This window comes from Lepidochelys kempii, chromosome 3, assembly GCF_965140285.1.
Source record: "Lepidochelys kempii isolate rLepKem1 chromosome 3, rLepKem1.hap1, whole genome shotgun sequence".
NCBI lineage: Eukaryota > Metazoa > Chordata > Testudines > Cheloniidae > Lepidochelys > Lepidochelys kempii.
This window is the reverse complement of record NC_136382.1, coordinates 131,229,813-131,254,007: the sequence shown is the minus strand read 5'-3', so window position 1 is coordinate 131,254,007 and position 24,195 is coordinate 131,229,813. Positions and strand designations below refer to the sequence as shown.

At 39.7% G+C, this 24,195-nt stretch overlaps 1 protein-coding gene across 5 annotated transcripts in view; it reads left to right on the top strand.

The window, feature by feature from the left end:
* COG2 (component of oligomeric golgi complex 2) overlaps positions 1 to 17,440 on the top strand; it is a 44,632-nt gene extending 27,192 nt beyond the window's left edge. For 2 of the 5 annotated variants that reach the window (XM_073338031.2, XM_073338034.2), the window contains exons 10-18: positions 1,831 to 1,970; positions 3,783 to 3,844; positions 5,218 to 5,369; positions 6,215 to 6,412; positions 7,280 to 7,352; positions 7,887 to 8,029; positions 11,625 to 11,764; positions 12,437 to 12,617; positions 16,998 to 17,440. In XM_073338031.2, the coding sequence (XP_073194132.1) occupies positions 1,831 to 1,970; positions 3,783 to 3,844; positions 5,218 to 5,369; positions 6,215 to 6,412; positions 7,280 to 7,352; positions 7,887 to 8,029; positions 11,625 to 11,764; positions 12,437 to 12,617; positions 16,998 to 17,099 (1,191 nt within the window). In that variant the 3' untranslated portion in view covers positions 17,100 to 17,440. Of the gene's footprint in view, positions 1 to 1,830; positions 1,971 to 3,782; positions 3,845 to 5,217; positions 5,370 to 6,214; positions 6,413 to 7,279; positions 7,353 to 7,886; positions 8,030 to 9,501; positions 9,730 to 11,624; positions 11,765 to 12,436; positions 12,618 to 16,997 lie in introns of those variants that run through there. The other 3 variants (XR_012158143.2, XM_073338032.2, XM_073338035.2) reach the window with 3 other exon arrangements.
* Positions 17,441 to 24,195: the final 6,755 nt, after the last annotated feature.

Genomic DNA, 24,195 nt, shown 5'->3' with positions numbered 1-24,195 from the left:
CCGCCTGGTGAGTACAAGCGGGTGGTACCTTTTTTTATGTCCGCTGCCCCTGTTCGCTCCACCCACCTCACTTGGGCCTGAAGCACAGGCTGCAGCCCAAGCCCAAATGTCTACACCACAATTTAATAGCCTTTTAGCCCAAGCCCCGTGAGCTCGAGTCAGCTGGCATGGGCCAGCTGCAGGTTTTTAATTGCAGTGTGGACATACCCCTTATGTCTTGTAGTCTTTAACTCATGTTAATTTTATTCTGTCTAATGCAAACCAAGCCAAGTTCATATAAAATTGGTTCAGTATTTTAAGTTACGTTTAAGTTTGCTCAGGTTTTTTTAGGTGACTTCAAAGCTAGTGTGGCTTAGAATGTTATACTTATTCAACTTTAAGCATCATAGAACTGCTGAAGCAGTTTTCATCAGCTCTGTTTTTAATAATCTCAGTGAGATGTGTAAATTAGATCAAGTCTCAGACTATGTGTTGTACTTGAATTTATTATATATATATATATATATATAAGGTTGTTAAGAAACTCAGATTTGTATTCTGTTACATATTTTTTGGCAAACATATGGTATGGAAACCATATTTTAAAGAATGAGCAAGAAGGACAGATTTTAACCTTAACTCTGCATTTCCTAATTTCTGTTAGATATCTCACCCTTAACATTACATTAATGTCACTCTTTTTGAATAAAATAGTGCATAAATGTTGTAGAGTAACAAAGAACTACTCAGAATGCATCTCCTTTTCCTCAGGTGGTGGTTAGCTTTGTGCTTTGCAAAACACCGAATGTATGTCTTGATGAATCACATACCTCAAAGCCATGCAGAATGGCTTTGAGGTACTTGTAAACATCCCACTTGAGGTACACGACTCTGAAAGGAAGTAGTCTAGATAGTTATTCTGAATTACTTATTTGTAAAACATCTGTATACAACCAAAAACATCTAAGATAGCTATCTAAAATAAGGGCCTAATTTATTACACCTATAGTGCAAAGTAAACCTCATACTATCAATCGGTTTCAAATTCTCTCCTCCTTCCCTTCCCACACCAGTTCATTCCGTTCCTACTTCACAGCTTTATCCCTACATGCCTGGCATTGACACTATCCCACAGTCACCTGCTCCCACCTTCCTCTTCTCCTAACACTGAGCAACATGGGAGCTTCTCTTCTTCCACTTCCAGACCACTGGGTCAGCTCACAAGTCCTGGAGCACCTCTGAGTTGTTAGTTCAGTATACTTGGACAAGTACAGAGCGCCAATGAAAGGGAGGTGTAGCTATGGAACTTGCACACTCATGGCATAATTCATGGTCAGTCTCATTTCCCTTCACCATGGAATAAACTGGATGATTGCTTCAGTTCCATTGCAACCCAGGCTCTGGCCTTATGTGGTATGTCTACACTACAAAATAAATCCTGTGTCAGTGTGTCTCTGAGCCCAGATTTATAGACTCAGACTCATGGGGCTCATGCTATGGCACTAAGAATGGCCATGTAGATGTTCCTGTTGGGCTCTGAAACCCAGGGAGGGGGTGGGTTTCAGGAGCCCAAGCTCCAGCCTCAGTGGTAACATCTACATGGCTATTTTTAGAACTGAAGCTTCAGCTCAAGTCTGTAGACTTGGGCTCTGAGATCACTGCCATGAGTGGTGTTTTTGCAGTGTAGACATACCTATGGATATTAGAAAGTTGGGGTAGTGTCAACTGACTTTGAGAAATGAGTACAACTATAATCTTTATAGACCACATAATAGAATCAGCATACAGTCTTGACTATTTAATAGGAAAAACTAAATTATAGTAGTCAGAATGTGTTTTTTCTTCATACAGAGATACACTATAAGCATGGATTTTATACAGAGATTTGAACGTCAGTGTGGATCGCAGGCCAGCGTGAAAAGATTAAGATTACATCCTGCCTACCTCAGCTTTAACAATAAGTGGAATTTGCCTGTTTATTTCCAAATAAGGTCAGTATTGGATTTATTTACTTGGAAGGAAGGAAGCAAAAGCGAAGTTTAGCCATGGCAAAAGAATGTAGCCCACAACCAAAGCTCCTCTGTCCCTGGGAGCTGTACTTGTCACATAAAAGCAGCTTTCTTAAAATGGAGAAGCCAAAATGTAAATAAATCTGAAGAAAAAGCATGGATACTGCAACTGGTTACCAGGGCATGTAATTAATTTTATACAACTTTCACTGAGTTAGACAAGCCAGAAAACCAGTTAGAGTTATGGTGAAGTTGGTACAGAGTGTCACTGCTGATAAGACTGCCAGGGACTGGTCTAGACTCGTTTTCAAACCTTCTGCATCTTCTATAGCTCAGTCTCTGCTTATCTTCTTTCTGGAATTAGAAAGAATGTAGATTTAATAGAGTTTTTGCAAGGCTGGTGGAATGCTTAATAAACTTGCTATCATGGTAGAGTTCTGTTTTTTAAAAGCTCTAAAATAAAGGGTTGAATATCATATCAATTAATCTGCCATGGTTCTGGGTTAGCTGTACCTCTAATCCCTTCTCTCATTTTACTGGGTGTACCTCCATAGGTGTTAGGTCTCATGACTTTACCTTTTCTGGGATGGAATCCTGCAATTCTCCACTCTTAGACCAGGTCATGGGCTAAAGTAGCCTGTGTACCAGCTATGGTTATTCAGCTGATCCAGTTGGACTCAGTATGTGTAGTTTTCCCTTCTGGAGCTTATGATCAGAGGTGTAAACAGTGGATCAAAACAGCCTTTAAAAAAATAGTTGTGTAATCTTAACAGTAAGAATGAAGTATAGCATAAGAGATAAGGAATTCGTAAAATAAAGGTCTACACACATCTGTCTTACCTAGAGGCTTGTCATCCCTTGGCAGAGAACCTGGGCAGGTCTCTCTTACTGTCTCCCAACAAACAGTGTCCCCTCCCTGAGAGTGTCAGTTTCATCCCACCAGAAGCTCTTTGTCTCAGATTGTCTCCTATATTTACAACTTGGTATCTCCCCCCACCCCCCCCCCCCCACTCACATTCACACACCCTCCCCTCCCCTCCACCCCCCACTGAGCTCAGATGGTAAGAGGTGTGAATTGCCCTTGCATAATCTCTTAAATATCCGTCTATGGGTGCCTGTCCAAAGCCTTTGTTGTATGCAGTGTTGTGGTAGCTATTGAACAGATACGTATCTTTAGGCTGTGTACACTGTTTAGGTAATGTATGTTGAAATGAGAATTGAAAGTTTTCAGTACTAACCCCCAAAGTTTTTTGTAGTTTAAAAAAAAAAAAAAAGAGGTCAGGGCATCCAAATCAAGGGAGGAACTATTGATTTTTATCAGGTACAGAACTGTTTGCAGGACCTTGTGCCACTCACTGTTCATTAGCAAACATGCAGAAAGCTACAGGCACCATGATCATGTGACCTACCTGAAGGTTAACTAAAGCAAATGTAAGAAGTGAGATAATGTGTTGACTTTTTCAGTGTGAAAGCAATAAAGTAAACAAGTTAGTGTTTCTTACTAAAAGTATAGACACTGAATCATCCTCAAACTTGCTGCTTTTTACAGGATGTTTAAGATTATAACTTGAATCTCTTTCCCACTTGTCCCACTTCATTTCTGCTTGGAAAATTCCATCATTTCTCTTTTAAATGCTTTCCAGTTAGGGATCAAACTAAGTAAAAAACAAAAAAAAATCTCCCCAAACAAAATCCACACCTTCTTTATATAGCTGATAGTATAAGGCATGTTTAGACGCCAGTTTAAATAATCATAACTTGTAATACTGAACAATATTTGTTTCTTTCTGTCAGATTTAGAGAGGTAGCAGGAGCCTTAGAAGCTGCACTTTCAGATAGCCTAGAAGAGGCACCAGGTAAACTTCCTTTACTAAAACTTGTAGTTTTTATTGTGTAAATAAAACTGTTTCCAGGTAGTGACGGGGATTGTTAGAGTAATCAGTCACACAAAGCTTTAGATCTTAAAATCATGTCAGTCTTTTTTTACTGGTAAGTCAATTAAATGGGCTAGATCAACTCATTAATACAAATAGTGGTACCTGGTTTACACAAATGAGATGAGGGATCTAAATTAATGTAGGTCTCCTAGAAGATGCAATTAAAAAATTATGCCATGCTATTGGCGCGAACATCTTTCCTATTCAGAACACTACAGTTATGAAAGTGAGGAAGAAATGACCATTTCTAAGCAGCAAATGCACTTATTAATCTCAGCAGTATAGGCATCAACTCTAGGAGTCATTTGTCTGCTACATTGGCCAGAAATTAGAAAGGAGCAATGAATTCATATCTATTTAGTGTATTAGGAGACTGGAAAAGTGAATTTATAATCTATTGAGTGAATTAGGAGGCAGAACATATTAAATGGGAATGGAGGAAAAGGACTGGTGCTGTGGGAAGAGCCAGGAGAGAAACGTACAGGGCCTTTTAAAAGAAACATTAAAGGCAGTGAAAGTGTTTGGTTTTTTTAATGGAATTAGTCTCTCTAATCTGTATAAAACAAATTTTCTAAGCATAGGACTAAAGATTATGAGAAAACAGGACAGCAGAGTTGGAGATATGGGACACGTTGCCTTTGTTTCTAGGATTTATGCATTAATCTTAGAAACTAAATGAAAAGCATTTACAGACTGAGAGCTAAGTACTATTCATTTGCAAACTGTATAACTCGATTGCCAAAACTGCTTTAAAAGTATTCATGTAATTGTAGCTTTTACTTATTGAACTTAACACTCCTTTGGTACCGAACAGTGATAACAGCTGCTGTTTATTGCATTGTATTGTCAGGACACAGAACAGTTGCTGCTCTGATTGGCAACTTTCATGCACTCAGTCAACTTAGTAACTTTTTTAATGTACCTTGTGAAACCTGATAAGATAACATTTTCAGAACTAGTTTTAGTTATCCTATTAGGTGAATAGTCAGTAAATATAGAGACAATCAAGATTCTTATGTCACCTTTGTGTTGCACATTTATGCAATGTTAATGGACACTTGATCCAGGGGAAAGTAGGTCTGATATTAAAAATTTGGCTTTAAACAATTTCAGTAAATTATCTTGGTGATGTTGAAAACCATTTTGAAGTCATTTTTAAAGTTCAAAGTATTTTGATTTAAAAAAATTAACAGTAAAAGTACAGTTCCATAAGCTTTGAAAAATAAATTTTCAAAACAAGATCTTAAATCATGATTAGTAATATAACCATTATCCCCTAATTATTTTTTTAGCTGGAAGCTCATATTGCCTTTTGGCCACTCACCTGGTATGGGTGAGTCTTCTGAAGTGTTGGTCAGATCAGATGTTTTTACCATTATTAGCACACCGCCTATGGAAATTTACACTGCAGATTTTAGCACGCTACTCTGTGTTTATTAATGAGGTAAGAGAATGACATGCTTATGCCATTGATACTTATTGATGGCCTATACGTACCAAATGAAATGTGTTCAGTTTAAATCTATAATTTCTAATATATTAGTACCTTTTAGACTAAGAAATGTGTATCAAGTACAGTTTAAATAGAGCCTTAAAACTAAAAAAGATATTGCAAAAGAATGTTAATGGTCACTGTTGGGAACTATCTTGAATCATTACTTATATGAAAAAGTGCCATGGAGAGACAACCCATTCACAGAGTTGTCTCCTCTCAAGTCATTATAATGGGACTGATACTCATGCTTCAGTTCTTCTATGTTGCAACTGAAAAATGGCAGTATTGTTTACAGTGTCACTATACTGCTGGGGAAATCAGCCAGTGGAACCCCTAAAGTTCACAGGGGTAACATTTTTAGGAGTGTGAAAATTGCAACATCCTTTGTGAAATGAAAAAGCATAGTCAAGTTCTCAATTTCCATCCTTCTCCCAGTCTCTGCAATCTAAACCAATGACAGTGGTTTGACTGTCATCACCTCATTTTATGGACTTTGGCCCAAAGAACAGATTCAGATACAGAATACATTGATTTTTACACACCAGGGTCTTGAGATGATGCTGTACAATGTTAGATATTCTGCGGCCTTTTGTTAATATTAAAAAAAAACAAAAAAACAACCCTATGTAAACCAAGTACAACGAGGCAGAATAGAAACTTAGATGCTTATAACTTCTGCAAATGTTGTACTGTGTTGGGAAAAATTTGCAGAAGACTTTATACACTGCAATTTTGAGCTCAGCTGTAACTATCTTCTCAAAGACTGAAGTTCATTTCTCACTTGGCTACTACAGCTTTTGCTCAGGCCCATCTCCAATGAAAGTACAAAGGACAACAAAAAATCGGTGGCAACCAGTAGCAAGGAATCCTCTGTAAACCCAAATCCCAGTGAGGACCAGGGAAATGGCGCTCCAGAAACACAGCGTTTACCTTCTATATCCAATACTCAGTTGGTATATATTGCTGCAGATTTGGATAGACTTAAGGAGCAGGTTAGTACATGCTACTATATGTACAAGAACATTTTCACTGATCACATGTCAATACTGTTTGGCATATTGCTCACAACATCTTAAATATTTACTAGTGCTGAAACTAGCATAGTCGAAGTAGGGAGGTATCACAAGCAGCAAAGCTTTAGGGAGGCGCTGTTGTTTTTATTCAATCTGGTTGGTTACAGAGCTACCAGTCCAGGTACAGGTAATTAAGGAGTCTAGTTTTTCAGTATAATGAATTTTTCAGCAGCTGTTGCACTGGCTGCTGAAACCAGATTTTTCCGTTCACTTTTGGCACCAGTTAGCACTGCCGCAGTCTTGCACCTCTCCTTGTGTGAATGATGAACAGCAAGGACCTGGTGTCCAGGGGCACAGTGCAAAATCAGGCTTCATGTTTTGAGCTATTTCTGGTCTAAACAAATATTTACTATTTTAACCTTTGAGCCTCAGCAAGATTTTACTGTTAACAATGAGTTTAAAGCAAAATTCTAAATCTCACAGATGGTTGGGTTGTACAGATCTGCTTGGAGGGTTTCCTGTGCTTTTGATTAAACTGAACTTCCTAAAACCTTTGAAGGAGCCAGCTTGTTACAATAATATGAGTAATATGGTGTTTCGTTAATTCTAATGTTTTGCCTGGAAGGGCCATGGTGGGGGGAGGGCACCAAATGCTTAATGCCATTTTCTCGGATATGTCCTGTATTTTGGTCTTGTTGATTCCCATTTAATAGTCAGTAAAAATATACCCAGTATTTAAACATAACACAGTCTCTCCTTTTAATGCATGGGAGATTTTCAGACCTTGAGAGAACAAACCCATATGTGTTCATAATAATGGTTGTATGCATATCTGGTTTTGTTCAGCTTCCTGAACTCTTGGAAATTATCAAACCAAAACTTGAAATGATTGGCTTCAAGAATATATCCTGCATCACAGGTAAAACTGGGAGTTTGATTTTAGTCATTTGGGGAAACAAAGGGAAAACATTATGTGTATGTATATTCTTGTAATATTTACAAGTAAGAGTTTTTTAAAAAAACTATACCATTTGATAGTTCTTTAAAATCTAATTTGGACTAGAACAGTTAATTAGAAATAGTCTGAAATGGGAGCTTCAGAGCTGGAAAAAATTCTACTGAACTTTGGGAGAGTTTGTATCTGATTCTGAACTTCCTGAGTGTGCCTCATCTCTACTATTACCAACACTAGAAAGCAATTAATCTGATGATCTCCCCCATCCCCCCCCTTTTTTTTCTGGCTGTGACATGGACTTTTAGTAACTATTTCCTAAGCTGAGTAATGTTAAATATAGGATTTGATTGCAGAAATAATATCAGAAATGTCTTTGTTACATATCCTAGAACAAGATGTATTGTATGGAGTGGGGATGGAAAGGGTTGCACAAGTTTGCTTATGTCTGGGGCTTGGCAGTGTAGCTTAGTTTCAGCTTCCACATTTGTAATTCAACAGGAGCCTTGGAAGACTCTCAGGCATCTTTATCAGCCTCCATGCCTACCTTGAATAATAAGATTATTCAGGATTTGAGTGAATCCTGCTTCAGTTATCTGAAAAGCGCACTAGAAGTACCAAGACACTATAGAAGAACCAATAAGGTCAGTGCTGATCTCATGTGAAAAGAAGTGCTCTCATGAAAGGCTGTGAATACAACCAGCTGATGTATTCAGGGTTTCTACCACACCTATCTATAGCTGCTTGCAAATATCCCTACTTTGTGACTGTTTAATTCCTGCCACCATTTCATTCTTGCCACGCTCAAGAGAACTTTAATATGGTCTTTAAGAAAAATATCATACTTGGCTCTTAAAGTGTGACAGTAGTTGCTAAAACCTGCTGTCACCCTTAGGTGTCCTAGAGAATAGTTGGTTTCAAGTAGCAAGTGCCCTTGAGGCAAAACTGTTGTTGGCACCGTTGTCAGGGCAGATTAGAAACAATATGGAAATTGATCTGTCCTCTCATCCTTAGATTTGGTCCTGTTCTCCACAGACCCCTCATCTGTCTTGTCCTAAGTCCGAGTTGTAAGCACAATGGCTAAGTATGATCGTACCTGTTTTGTGGACAAATAGAGAGCGTTAGTCTGTTAGTCACTGATGCTGTCAAGGCTGTTCATTTCATGAATTTATTTTCTTTTGGGTGGGGGGAAGCCTTGATTTAAATAATCAGTTTTAATCAGTTTTTCCATTTGTACTTCAGTTATTTTCTAAAGAATTCTCAATGGTTGATATAACCATTAAAACATAAGAATGGCCATACTGGGTTAGACCAAAGGTCCATCTAGCCCAGTATCCTGTCTTCTGACTGTGGCCAATGGCAGGTGTTTCAGAGGGAATGAACAGATAATCAAGTGATCCATCCCCTGTTGCCATTCCCAATTTCTGTCAAACAGAGGCTAGGGACACCATCCCTGTCCAGCATGGCTAATAGCCATTGATGGACCTATCTTCCATGAAAGTATTTAGTTCTTTTTGGATCCCTGTTAGTGTCTTGGTCTTCATAACATCCTCTGTTGATTTACTACTGAATAGAGCCTTCACTATATTTGGTACATCTTTTTGCTACCTAGGATGGTACTCTATAACTATGTACATTTATTTAAGCATTTATGTAGCTTATTATTTTCAGATTTTTTTAATTGTACATTTTTAGTATGTTAGAAAATGGTGAATCATATATTGCTTATTTTCCAGATAATTCAGTTTTTGCTCATGATTTCTGTCAAGCTGCATTAGGATGGTAACTGGAATTTAATTAAACATAAAACAGCATATACAATGTATTTTTATTAAAACATTTATGTAAAATGTTTTAGATACATAAACTTCTTAACAAAACATTTCACGTACAAGTAAATAATTTATTACATAGAAGGGTTAACTATAATCAGTGAATTACATTGATTATTTCAGGTCAGCCTGGGAAAATTTTTGAATATGCCTAAATGAAAATGAATGGAGCATAAGTTCCTACTCACTCTTGAAAATGAGACAGTCTCCTAAGTTACTTAATTGTCCTTCAGACTTTTAAAACTAGTAGATTTCATCCCCTCCCTCCTCATTTTTATTCATAGACTGAAAGGAAGAGACAAGTTTTCCTGCTTTTTCAACTCCCAATTGATTTTTCAACTTTGAATGAATTTGCACAAATGAAGAAAATATTCTGTGTGCGCCTTCAGAAGCAGCTACTCTTGTCAATAGCTGGTTGAGCATTTCCAGGTTCCAGGTGCTTAGCTAGTGACTTCCCCCAGTTCAGTGATGTGATTTTCTTTAAAATGAGAACTGAGCCACTCAGAGCTCAGGTAAGGAGAAGCTATAAAACATGCCTACGAGACCTCGGGTGGGCTCGGTGAATGATCCTATGATTTTTGTTGGTGTCTCCTGGAGTCAGAGGCCTGGTCTCAATGCCGGTGATTATCTTGGCCAGTCTTTTGCATCCAGAAGCATAACCCCTTGGTCCCCAACAGGATCAAGCCTTTAAAACAGTACATGGCCTGTGGTGTCCTTTTTTAACGCTTGACTTCAAAAGTTAGATATTTTCCCCCCGATACTGTCTTTATATAGAAAAGCAGCCTTTAACTTAAAGCTGTTGCTAGAGGCACATGGATTCAGCGTACCTATTTTTTATTTCAGTGTTTTAAGAGGTGATGATAATTTTAGGCCTTAACAGATTTTGTATTAAACCTGTTTAAAATGAAATCTGACATTTTTTTATTTTGATGTTTAAATTATAATAAGGTTTTCTTTTTAAAAATCTGATTTCAATAAATCCAATTTTTAAAAAAAAATCAATTATTTTTATCCACCTTGCTAGTGGGAGACTCAGGAGACATGGTTTTATTTCCTGTGTGACCTTGGGCAAAACATTTAGTCTGTCTCAGTTGCCGCTCTGAAAAATGGGGCTTTGCCAGAGGTGGTGTAAGGATAAATGCACTAAAAAATGTCAGGGACTCAGATGCTATGGTAGTGGGGCGATATACGTATCTAAGACTAGGGCTGGCTGGTCAACGAGGGTCGGACTGGGATGAGGAGCCAGGGGTAGGGAAGAGACAAGACTGGGACAAGTTGGGGGCATGGGGCAGAAGGGGTCAAGCCTCGGGAAACTCCCAAACTTTTGTGCCCATTAGAGTACATTCCCCTCCAGAGCCTGGAATGGAACCAAAATTCCTGAGTCTCACCATTACTGTGCTCTCAGGAAATATCTCTGAAATTCCCTGGCAACGTCTCTCCTCCCCCTCTAGTCTGATCCAGATAGCGGATGACTATCTACTACAGCTACCTGTCACTCCATTAGCTCAAATGGCAGAGGTCTGTGGTCCAGCACAGTAGATCCATGTACATGTCGATATGATACCACATGAGAGAATTTATTAAATGGCTACTTCCTGATCTCGGGGCAGATTAATGTGGTGTTTCCAAAGACACATAGTGGAACAGATACCTTCGCCAATGAGGGAAAAGAAGTATTCTGTTAAATGTGTGGCAGTTTCTGGACAATTCCTGAGTCACAAGATTGCAGAAGTTGCACGGAGTACACCATCATGTGGGGATTGCTGACAACAGGCTGATTTGCCTCAATACGCAAATTGCGGGATATACATACAACTGCCTAGGTGACTACTGACTCCTGCCAGTTACATCTTTTCCTGTTCTCAAAACTAGGAGATTCAATGGCAAAAACTCTAAGGCAAAGTGAGGCTTGCTTGGTGATATGTCGTCCCCTTGCAGAACACTGAGTTGAGCAAAATTCAAACTTCTGAAAACCAGGAAATGCTGAGTTATTTGCAGTCCGAGCTCTGCCTCTTTCAGCAATGCCCCAGTACTCCCCATTAACAGACACGTTTATTCTACCACCCCACAGTTGCTGAAATGAACACACACTTCACCTCTCTTTACCAGCTATTCACTCTCACCCACAGGATTCTGTCTAATGCTATTAAAGGACAAATAGGGGAAGGGAGGGAAAGGTTACCTATGCCACTTTTCCCTCTGTTCTCCTAGAGCTGATTTTCAGTTTGAGTTTGGCTCAACTCCACATCCTGCAAGGAGATGACATATGCCCAAGCAGCATTAACATCCTTTTTGCCATTGACTATGCTTTGCGTTTCACGTGTATGGTATATTTGACATGGCATTCTTAAATAACAAGATATTTATCTGCTCTGTTCTCCACCTTGCTTCCTACATGATTTACCAGGAGGTGCCAACTAAAGCATCACCTTACGTCGACAGTGCTCTTAAACCTTTCTACCGACTGCAGAATGAGTACAAGGATATGTTGACGCAACCCAGGATTCATCAATGGTTGGAAAGTGCCCTATCTGAAAGCACACAAAAGTAAGTGAAAAGATGATAGAACCATACAGAACAATCTCAGTGTTTGCCAAAACTGTAACCTTAACTCACCGGTCAGTTTTTTTTATTTCAAAAACAAAGCAGGCATATTCCGTTGTTAGCAAGGTATGTTCATAGGGAGGTGGTGTGGTCTTGTGTATACCACATGCAGGACTGGGAGTCAGGAGACCCAAGTTCTGTTCACAGCTCTGCTACTGTCGGACTGTGTGACCTAGGGTGAAGCACTTAACCTCTGCTGCACTTTTCCCCTCTTTAAAATGCATGTAATAGGTTACCCATTTTTTTAAAAAGCTTTTGAGATCTATGAATCAGGTGCTCTGTATAGGAGTTAAGTATCTTTATTGTTTCAGTAATTACTCATAGTTGAAAATAAAAAGGCATTTAAATATTGGACACCTCAAAGTGTTTGAAATCTAGAAATTACACTTATTCTGTGGGTGGGTAGAAAGACTGCTGGATAGTAAAGAGACATGACTTGTCTTTAACACTGAGCTCTCTTCTCCAAACCTGCTCCTATAAATATCCTGATGAGAGAGTGTCTCATTCTTCAGAAGAATACCATATTATTTTGCCTTTTTCTTGGATCAAATGGCATATTGCCTGAAATCCTTACTTACGTAGGAACTTAAATTCCATTAACCTCTCTTTACTCAGGTATTATGAAACTGTATCAGATGTTTTGAGCTCTGTAAAAAAAATGGAAGAGAGCCTGAAAAGACTCAAACAGGCCAGAAAAACTGTAATTCCAAACCATGTTAGTTCAAACGGGGGCATGAGTGATGATAACAAAATCAGACTACAGTTGGCCCTGGATGTTGAGTACTTTGGAGACCAGGTAAGTTGGAAGAGAAAAGTCTGCTTATTAAAGGGTTATCACTAGCTATTTCTTGTGGACCTGTCTTAGTTGTTTACAGTTTTGTTCAGGTCTGCTAGAAAAGGTTGTATGCAAATGCCTGTATAAGTCTGACTTCCATTAAAGCCTATCTCCTAAGCATAAAGCAATTCTCAATTACCACAAATAAAAACTAAAATAATATATTACACTTTTCCGCTTTATTCATTTAATTATATGGGTTGGGAAGAAGTCTTGCATTTCTTTGTTCAAATTCAATTCAATGATCTTCAGAACTTTCTGTTGTGAGAGTGAAGCATAAGAAGAGATATAAGCCTCTTCTATGGTCGGAGTCTAGAGCCAGAGCAAGCATTTCCTTAATTCTAATTTTGGCTCTGACCCAGCAACTCTTGTGGCCCTGAGAACATTTAACACCCTCTGCCTTGATTTCCTCATGTGTTGGCATTCTTACCTGAGTTACTACGTGAGGAGTAGTTAATCTTTTTGAAGGGCTGTGAAAATGCCAGCAAAGCAATAAGTATTACAATGCTTAAACTTGATTCACTTTTGAAATATCATAATGTCATATATAAAACAAAACCTTAACAAACACATACAAATAGAAAAAATGCACAAGACATGCAGTATCACTAAGCTTTTTCATGTTTTTGTATTTGTAACCCTCTTCCCCCCATCCTCTTGTCTGTCTTCTCTTAACTTGTCACTTCCCTGCAGTGATTGTCTCTTTAATGTGTGATGTTATTTACTTGTATTATCTAGCATGCTTTAGGGTGCTCAAAGAATAAATGAGGTTTCCTCAAGGTAGGGTGTGTGTACACTCCTCACTTCAAATTACGCAAACTGAACGTTCATGCTGAACTATGGACATACTTGGTATATTTTTCAGAAGCAAAGCATAAATATTACTAGCTAAGTGCAGCTTCGTAATATTAGTTACCAAATAATGTCACTTTTTCCCTTGGTTATGGTTGTGGAAAAGCATTTAAGTGTGATGATAAATAAATAGATCCTCTAGTCCATCAAACTTCCTGTAAACACATGCTTCCCTGGTACTGGGGTTTAGCACAGGGGTTAAGGGAGAAGACTTTGTGGGAACCCCTTGTTAAAATAAAAGTCGCAAATATTGTTACTGCTAGGGCTGTCAAGCGATTAAAAAAATTAATTGCAATTAATTGTGCTGTTGAACAATAATAGAACACCATTTATTTAAATATTTGTGGATGTTTTCTACATTTTTCAAATATATTGATTTCAATTACAACACAGAATATAAAGTGTACAGTGCTCACTTTATATTTTTATTACAAATATTTGCACTGGAAAAAATAGAAATAGTATTTTTCAGTTCACCTAATACAAGTGTAACTTTAGCATCCTCATGGCCAAGATGGAGTCTGCTTTGCAGGCAGCACTGGCCAAGAGAAGGCGTGCGCAGGAATGCAGCAGGAAAAATCCCTTCCACCCCAGGGGCACCTGTTCCAAACCCCCCAGAGTGAATGAACACACACACACGCACCCCCCACCACCCACCCCAGGAAAAGTACAATGGATATAACAAAGGGAGATATTTATTTACAGAGGGATGAGAAGAGAAAAACAACAAGGGGAAATATAAGGGGAGCAGTAAAACAGGGTTGCATCCAAACCAAGGCCCCACAGGCCTAGTGGTAGCACAGTCTGAAAGGGCAGACACCAAGCAAATGCGTCTGCACACAGAGTTCAGGAGGCCTGAGCAAAGTTCCAGTTCAGTGCTGAGTCTTGGGTGCTCCTGGTCGTCTTCAGCGCCAGTAAAATTCCCCGAACAAACCCCGCCGGTGCCCTCTTCTGCTGCTCTCTGCAAAGCCACACAGAGCGACCACCTCCCCACTTAACTAGTTACAGCCTCCCTCCTCATTCCCAATGCAGAGTCACAAGCCCCAGTACTCACAGCCCCATGCAGCACTGGGCAGCAGTGATACTGGGTCCAGCTCCGGCCTGTCCTTCTCGGGCAATTCCTCCCTTGCACACTGCTCCTCCTGGCTACTGTCCTTTCCACGCTTCAGGCAGGTTCCCTGCTGCTTCACTTTGCGAGGGCCTGTGGGCTGCAGCCCTTCTCTCTCTTGCTCTTGTTCCAGAGCCCCACCTGGATTTTCCCTCCTTTCACCCTCGCCCTCCCCTCCTGAGGAAAAAGATTTAAAGGGGCCATGTTCTCTAAACCCCAAGGGGTTACACAAGTACTGTAGTGCAATCTCTTTATCATGAAAGTTGAACTTACAAATGTAGAATTATGAACAAAAAATAACTGCATTCAAAAATAAAACAATGTAAAACTTTAGAGCCTACAAGTCCACTCAGTCTTACTTCTTCAGCTAATTGCTCAGACAAACAAGTTTGGTTACAATTTGCAGGAGATAATGCTGCCCTCTTCAGTGTCACCTGAAAGCGAAAACAGGTGTTCACATGGCACTGTTGTAGCCAGGGTCTCAAGATATTTATGTGCCAGATGCACTAAAGATTCATATACCCCTTCATGCTTCAGCCACCATTCCAGAGGACTTACATCCATGCTGATGGCAGGTTCTGCTCGATAACAATCCAAAGCAGAGGGGACCGACGCATTTTCATTTTCATCATCTGAATCAGATGTCACAAGCAGAAGGTTGATTTCCTTTTTTGGTGGTTCGGGTTCTGTAGTTTCTGCATCAGTGTTTCTCTTTTAAGACTTCTGAAAGCATGCTCCACACCTTGTCCCTCTCAGAGTTTGGGTGGCACTTCAGATTCTTAAACCTTGGGTCGAGTGCTGTAGCTATTTTTAGAAATTTCACATCGGTACCTTCTTTGCGTTTTGTCAAATCTGCAGTGAAAGCATTCTTCAAACGAACATGTGCTGGGCCATCCTCCGAGACTGCTATAACATGAAATATATGGTAAAATGTGGGTAAAACAGAGCAGGGGAGACACAATTCTCCCCCAAGGAGTTCAGTCACAAACTAAATTAATGCATTATTTTTTTAACAAGCATCAGCATGGAAGCATGTCCTCTGGAATGGTGGCCGAATCATGAAGGAGCATACGAATGTTTAGCATATCTGACATATAAATACCTTGCAGTGCCGGCTACAAAAGTGCCATGCAAACACTTGTTCTCACTTTCAGGTGACATTGTAAATAAGAAGCAGGCAACAGTATCTCCCGTAAATGTAAACTAACTTGTTTGTCTTAGCGATTGGCTGAACAAGAAGTAGGACTGAGTGGACTTGTAGGCTCTAAAGCAGTGGTGGTCAACCTGCGGCCCATGGGCCGCATGCAGCCTGTCAGGGTAGTCCTCTGGTGGGCCGCAAGACAGTGAATGGTGAACCACGGCCACTGGGAGCTGAGGGTGGCTGTGCCTGTGGATGGTCAGTGTACACAAACTGTCTCGCGGCCCGCCAGAGGATTACCCTGATGGGCTGCAGGTTGCCCACCACTGCTCTAAAGTTTTACATTGTTTTTTGAGTACAGTTATGTAACAAAACAAAAAATGTATGTTTGTAAGTTACACTTTCATGATAAAGAGAATGTACTACAGTACTTGTATGAGGTGAATTGAAAAATATTATTTCTTTTGTTTATCATTTTACAGTGCAAATATTTGTAATAAAGATAATATAAAGTGAGCTCTATACACTTTGTATACTGTGTTGCAATAGAAATCAATATATTTGAAAATGTAGAACAACATTTAAAATATTTAATAAATTTCAGTTGGTATTCTGTTTAAAAGTGATTAATCGCAATTAATTTTTTTGAGTTAATTGCGTAAGTTAACTATGATTAATCAACAGCCCTAGTTACTGCATTATTATCAGTTTTAACTCTGTCAGCACAAGCTGACTTCAGTTAGGAGTGTTCAGTTCATGCACACATAGCATGTTTTAGATCAGATCCTCTATAATTGCTGAGAAGATAAATTTGAAAATTATCCATTGTTACAGTAGAACAAAATAAACACCTTAAAATTATTTCAGTAGTTTATTTAAGCAATAGTTTCTTGTCACACAAGGCACACTTGTCAAAAATATGTCCTCAGAGAGCTAATTCTCATAAGTGGTAAGTTTGCTGGATAAACTTTATAGGGATCATTAGCAACAGGCACCCTGGAAAACTGCTAAATATTTGCCTGCAAAACGTATTAAATGAAAATTCTTAAAAGTTGGATAGTTCTCTCTTTACAGAGATGAACACGTATAATAATGGACTTTGCTTTGTCAGCACACAACAAAACATGATATGCTTCTTTTCTAGATTTTTACAATAGAATAATGCAGACAAATAAGGTGTCTACCTTATCCTACAAAAAATGTCAGACAACAATTTAACCCTGTCTTCCGTGGGTTTTTTTAGATGCAAAAGATGGGATTGCAGACAAGCAACATAAAAAGCTTTTCAGCTCTTCTAGAGCTTGTTCTCGCTGCCAAGGATCAGACTACAGTGGAACAATCTTAAATATATTTGAAAACGTGTGATGAGGATGAACCAGGTCTCCAAAAACGGGAGGGAATTATTTCCCTCTTCTTTCTTTTACCAAACTATGTAGCAATGAAGTGCTTCCTAATGCGTCTCCAGCAACAAGTCAATGCATCTTCTGTCAAGATACCCAAAGACTCGTTTCAACAATAAATTACAAGAGAGCATTCAATGTAGTTTTCCATTGTATGGAAGGCAGTTTAAAGCATTCTAAACTTTCTACTTTAGATTAAAAGCAAAGCAAATGTTTTTATTTTTATTGTAAATCTTAATGTGGAAGAACTGACTTAACGATTAAAATAAATATATAATAAATTGTCTTCCTAACTGTGTCATTGAGTGGGGGACGGAATCGTGCAGTGGAGTCCATGGGTTTAGGGGTTTTTCATCAAAATGTTTAAATCCTGAGTCATCTTTAAACTTAATTTTCAAATGGTGATCCTATGTGCTGACATCTAGTATATAAATGTGCAACTCGTGGCTACTTTCAGACTTCTAGAACTAATGAATACATATACAACGGGAAAACTCTCCTAGAATATAGTGCTCACTGGAATGAGAACACTTTATTTCTTGTTGTTGCAAAATTATCACAACTGTGTATTTTCCCCTCCGAGTTGGATCTTGTGGAGTCCTGTGAAAGAACTGAAAGCTTTTATTGTCCCTTTAGCTGAATTTTTCTCAGAGTTTATTTTATGACACTTCTTACCCGGAAGGATCCTGAAGCACTTCACATGCTATGAATCATTTTATCCACCAATGAAATGTAACCACATCTGGGGTGAAACGCAAATAGTGTTAACAGTGCTTAGCCAACACTCCACTGCAAAATTTTAAAATAGGAGGTGAAGACTGGTTAGTTGCACAGATAGACTCTAAGTAGGCTGAAAGTAACTTACCCAGTCTGGAATTTAATCAGGCCACCAGAACGAGTGGTACTCACTGATAGTGAGTGAGTAGTCGATCTTTAATTCTAAGCAGCAGCATTGGCTTCAGTGTATTCAGTATGCAGATGGTGTTCTGCTCTATAATCCCAGCACATGAGACCTAGCTTCATCAGTGGAGCAAATATTACTGTACTTCTGTGAAATCAGGCTTAACACTGATGAGTTGGATGAAGGAACTAGGAGAATTGCTGAGCATGGTTTGAGTGGCGCTCAAGGCGCTGGCTTTGACCTATGAAGACCTGAATAGTATGGGGCCTGGTTATATGAGGGACTGCATCTAATCAGGCTGTGCTGCCATAGTTGAGATCAACAGTGACACTCAAGTTAGAGCTCTCTCAATATAAATGAGGGGAAGATGGTTTCCCATTAGCGTCTTGACACTGGGATTCTCCTTGGTCCAGAGCCTGCATTTATTAACCTTCCAGGAGCACTGCACAGCCCACCTCTTTTCAGACATCGAGGAAGGCTGAAGACTTGCAGTGAAGGAGTTGGAGATGGTAGAATGTGTATGTGGTGTTTCATGCCATGTCTGGGTAGAGCGTCTAGTTTTTGTCAGAGGCTATTACTTGGAGATGGTATTGTATTAAAAATATACTATGAAAAGCTTTCATTTTCTCAGGGTTTCTCAGGCTTTGGGTGTTTCCTGAAGCCCTAGCTAGGTCCAGTTGTTTTACATGTAAAAGGCGATAAGAGAATGGGACTTTGTATAGTAGTAGCAGCAGTGGCTTGTTTTGCAAAGATGTGATATGCTGAACGTTGTCAAAAGTGATAGCACTGTGTGGAACCCACGATGTGCTTGTCCTCACAAGCAGACTGATAACTTAAGTCAGTACCTTTACTGCCCTGGATTGAGGACTTGTAATGCCTTGGACTGAACTAACATTGGATTTTGTGTGTAAGGTGGGCTGTGCATGACTGGTTGCTAGGCTTGTCACTTTTCTCAAATATAATTGAGTCCTCTTCCTATCTTTTTAATAAAATGCAGTTTGAAGTTTGCTATTCTCAAGCTATTACTGTCAGCTTCCCACTGAGTTTCAAATACAACATGTAACATCCTGACTGAACAAAAGAATACACTGAAGCTTATTTTGGCAGTGTGTTCAGTATACAGTTTACAGTAAGAATTGTTCACCTGTTAAGAATCCATCTTTTAATTTAAATGTAATAGAATCTGGCCTCCATTTTCTAGATTTACAATATTACTGTCTCAATTTCTGTAAAATAGTGGGAAATCATGTCTGACTGGTAGCCATTGATTGTAATTTAAATTGCAGTCAGCATCTCTTCCTGAAAGCCAGGAATCATGCCTTTGTTAGTGCTGTGGAAGATGGACACACTTTTTTTAAGATTCGTGGAACCACTTTTTACTTCGTGGAATGTGCATGGATTTAAATTCAACTGTATTCCTGACATAATAGTGAATTCCAAAGCCTGCATGGGCCACTAGGTGCAGATGGAATATTTTATGTTTCATTTGCCAAACCTTTTTCTCTAAACCACAAGGTTCTTTCCTCTTTTCAGGACCCCCATGCCCTTTTGTGTATATAGTTCAATTTATTTTCTGCTGAAGACCAGCTTTAAATTGAGAAGAGGAAGCAACCACCATATAGCAAACAAGTGAAGACTTAAAGGGTCTTTTGGCTGTTATACAAATGTATATTTACATCTTAGTTTTCTACATCAGTGTCCCTAGTCTGTGCTATTTTTGATTTAAAAAAAGGAGAGTAGTATTTCAGTACCTTTTGGTGAGATTTGTAATAACCTCTTACAAGATACCAGATGAGAGGTGAAGTGGTCCCCTCCTTGAAAGCTGTTTAACAAGGCACACTTTCCAAATAGTGTAGGGGAACTGGAACAGGAGAATCTATCTTGTCTCTGCAGTAAATATTTTGATGATGGAGTGTTTACCTCCTTCCTTCAAAAACTCATTGGATTTTTCAGGGAACATCTAGTTTTGAAAGATCCAGATTTTGCACCCTACCTTTAGTCCTCTTCTACATAGATTTTTACACAACTGGCTATTCCTAGTAACTGAGCATTTTCTGTATAAAGTAGATTCGTGGTCTCAAAGGCCTTAATGGACTTCTTGAAGAGTCTGGCTTTTCTCCCTTTTTAGTTTACAGAAAGGTCTTGAAGTAGGGTTTGTTTTGGTGCGAGGGTGGTTGCTATCAATATCATGGATTATGACTGAAAAGCTTTATTAAAGAAGCTTTTGTAGTATTTTTCTAAAGGTTGATTGAAGTCTGAATTCTTCTGACCTCCAGAAGTTCATTCCACAGCCAGATCCTCTCAGCTGAGTGTACAGTTTTCTCATTCTCCTCTTTCATCAATCACCACAGTTCCACACTTTCTTCAGGTGGGAAGAAAGATGGTCTTGTTTTAAATAGAAAATAGCTTACATCAACATTAATATATTAAGTTAATCAATTAGCTCAGTGTTTAACTACTTCATTCTATGGACCATTGTTAGGGGATATGGCAGAGAAGGGAGAAGACTTCTCTATCATTGTTCACTGAATATTTCATTTTGTGGACTATTGGTGAGCCACAGATTTTCAGTTGAGAAGCCTGGAATCCCCACAGAGTAGGGCATTATTCTACTAATCAAAAGGCTTTGAGGAATTTAATAAAAAAACCAGTACTATCAAAAGGTATTAAATGTGAGATAAGTAATGTGGCAGTATCCTGAGTCTTGACACGTGAATGGGAAATTATAGATAAAGAATGTACTTGTGAGTAATAGAAAAGCTTAATACCCCAACCTTCTTTTTAAATAAAATGTTTGTTTTGTTGAGAAATGGCAGACTTAAATGGGATGTTTTTGTTTGTGGTGTGCCTAAATAAAATTTATAATGCAGCTGTACACTGTAAAATAAGATTAACATAAGAACGGCCATACTGGGTCAGACCAAAGGTCCATCTAGCCCAATATCCTGTCTTTCGACAGTGGCCAATGCTAGGTGCCTGTTAGCCAACGGCCAAGGATGTTTGGTGAGGTGCCAGCTATGCCCGTTTATAACATCCGTGACTTTAACCGCTAGGACGCACTGTCCCTTCGCGGCGGGCAGCCCGGGCTAGGCTGACGGATGCCCCAAGGTCCTAACCACCCGTGACTTTAACTGCTAGAGCTCAGAGCTCCTTCGCAGCGGGCAGTCAATACTGACTGACAGGTGCCCCAATGGCAGCACTAAGAGCCTCTCCACACCCGTGACTTTAACTGTTAGAGCTCAGAGCTCCTTCGCAGCGGGCAGCCAGGATTGACTGACAGGTGCCCCAAGAGTTTGCCCCGTGGAGGCGGCACAACTCAACGCTAGGCTCTTAGTACTCTCACCTAATGGCCAGGCTTTAGAGCCAAAACGGCTGAGGTTCTTTAATTGTGTTGGCTGCTTTACAGTAAACCAGAGAAAACAAGTCAGGCTTATGCACAAATGGTTACCAAAATTTATTAAGCTAGATTCTAATCATGTGGTTACAAAATTGCTAGTGCCTACTTATTTAAATGTAAAGATGTTACACACACAAACAAGTTACAAAACTGAAGCCACAATCCCAAAGAAAGAAAACAAAGTATAGAGCTCTATTTCAAAATATGTGTACACTAAAGATAGGAGATCAGGTGTGGGTGCGTCTTACCCTCCTTGCATCTCTCGATTCCAGCGGTGCCAAGCCAGGATCGGTCACTCAATTCCGCGGAAAGACGAATAAGGGACAAGGCGTAGGGACCCTCTTAGCTGCAGAAGCCTTGGGAGGCTGTCACTTATCTGACCAGCAGATAGATAGTGAAAAGCACTCAAAAATCATGGTGCTGTAGGTCCCCTACTTATACCTCTGTACTCCTTTATTCTCTTTCTCCTTTCTTATGCCAAATTGAGGCTGGTCTGTCGGGGTGACGCCAGCTTTCGCAAGAGTAGTTTACACTTGCAAAGGAGAGAAACAATAAGTTTCGACTACTGGACATTTCTTTTATCAGGGTAAATATTTTCCCACCTAGGATGTTGGTGTGTGTGCATCACGCTATTTAGTTGGGGCTAAGAGCCATGTCTGTCACAGGGCCTCTGCCTGCTGTGAGCTTAATCCTTGTATCTGTTCCCAGAGGCACATTGTAGCAGCACACCTGTGCTTTCACAGCTTCAAAGGCTGTGCTGGAATATATGTTAAGTGCCCTGTTCCTGCTTCCTCCTGTGTTTCCAGCAATGCTGGTCTGAGGGCGGGGGGCTGGCTGTCTGGCTACAGTGCCTCAGAGGGAATAAACAGAACAGGTAATCATCAGGTGATCCATCCCCTGTCGCCCATTCCCAGCTTCTGGAAAACAGAGGCTTGGGACACCATCCCTGCCCATCCTGGCTAATAGCCATTGATGGACCTGTCCTCCATGAATTTATCTAGTTCTTTTTTGAATCCTGTTATAATCTTGGCCTTCACAACATCCTCTGGCAAGGAGTTCCACAGGTTGACTGTGTGTTGTGTGAATAAATACTTCCTGTTTGTTTTAAACTTGCTGCCTATTAATTTCATTTGGTGACCCCTAGTTCATATGTTATGAGAAGGAGTAAATAACACTTCCTTATTTACTTTCTCCACACCAGTTATGATTTTATAGACCTCTATCAGATTCCCCCTTAGTCATCTCTTTTCCAAGCTGAAAAGTCCCAGTCTTATTAATCTCGCCTCATACGACAGCTGTTCCATCCCCCTCATTATTTTTCTTGCCCTTTTCTGAACCTTTTCCAATTCCAATAAATCTCTTTTGAGATGGGGCGACCACCTCTCCATGCAGTATTCAAGATGTGGGCATGCCATGGATTTAATGGAAGAAATATATTTTCTGTCTTATTATCTATCCCTTTCTTAATGATTCCCAACATTCTGTTCTCTTTTTTTGACTGCCACTGCACATTGAGTGGATGTTTTCAGAGAAATATCCACAATGACTCCATATTCATTCTGTCCATAAGTCCTGCACAAATATTTTCAGTTTAGAGAGCTTTTCTAAATGCCAGCTTTGCAGATTCACCCTTGGGCATGAAAATCAAAATCTGAGTTTTTCCTGGCTTATGAATCATCCCCAGTATGAAAGATTGTGCAGCTTTAACAATTCTGGTGGTGAGCCAGAGAGGAGGTGATCTTTCTCTCATGTGGCTTTATTGAGGCTGTAGGGCAAAGGAGAGCAAAAAGTAGTAAACTTTTAAAACCCATAACCGACAATGGGAACAAATCGAAGTACAGTGCATTTTTATATAATCACTGAGTCTTTAAATGCCATGTAAGCTTGCATCTCATCCTCACAATGCTGCAGTGCTTGAGCCAGCATTTACCACGTCCTAGTCTTCACTATTACTCATAATCTACTCATCCTTGTCCATAGCAGTGTATCCCTTTCCTGCCCTCCATGTGCTCTCCTTTCCTACTCACTAAGCATCCACCGCATGGGACCACTGCTACATGCATCTCCCATTCTGCTAAGTGCTCTCACCCTTTTTTTTATTTTATCATAATAAAATTGTTACTTGGGCAGAGCAGGGAAGTCAGACAATATGGAATTCCTTGTCTGTGGACAGTGCTATCTTGTTACGGAACTCCCTAGCAGCACGGCTGGGAGAGCTCTCTGTTTGCTGAATGAGTCATGCATGTGGGATAATACAATCTTCACCAGGAAAATAAAACCTCTTGTGCTTTGATGATGAGAAGGGACATTTTAAAATCAATAACAGATTTCTGAAAGTTTGGCAGTTGCCTATATTACACTGGCAGCTATGACCGTGTGCATGGTGCGCTAAATTGCAGCTTAACTTCTGTTGTAAAATGTGAATCTATGGGTATGTCTACACTATGAAATTAGGTTGAATGTATAGAAGTCGGTTTGTAGAAAGCGTTTTTATACAGTCGATTGTGTGTGTCCCCACATAAATGCTCTAAGTGCATGTAGTCAGCAGAATGTATCCACAGTACCGAGGCAACCGTCAACTTCCGGAGCGTTGCGCTGTGGGTAGCTATCCCACAGTTCCCACAGTCTCTGCCGCCCATTTGAATTCTGGGTAGAAATCCCAGTGCCTGATGGGGCTAAAACATTGTCGCGGGTGGTTCTGGGTACATATCGTCAGGCCCCCCTTCCCTCCCTCCTTCTGTGA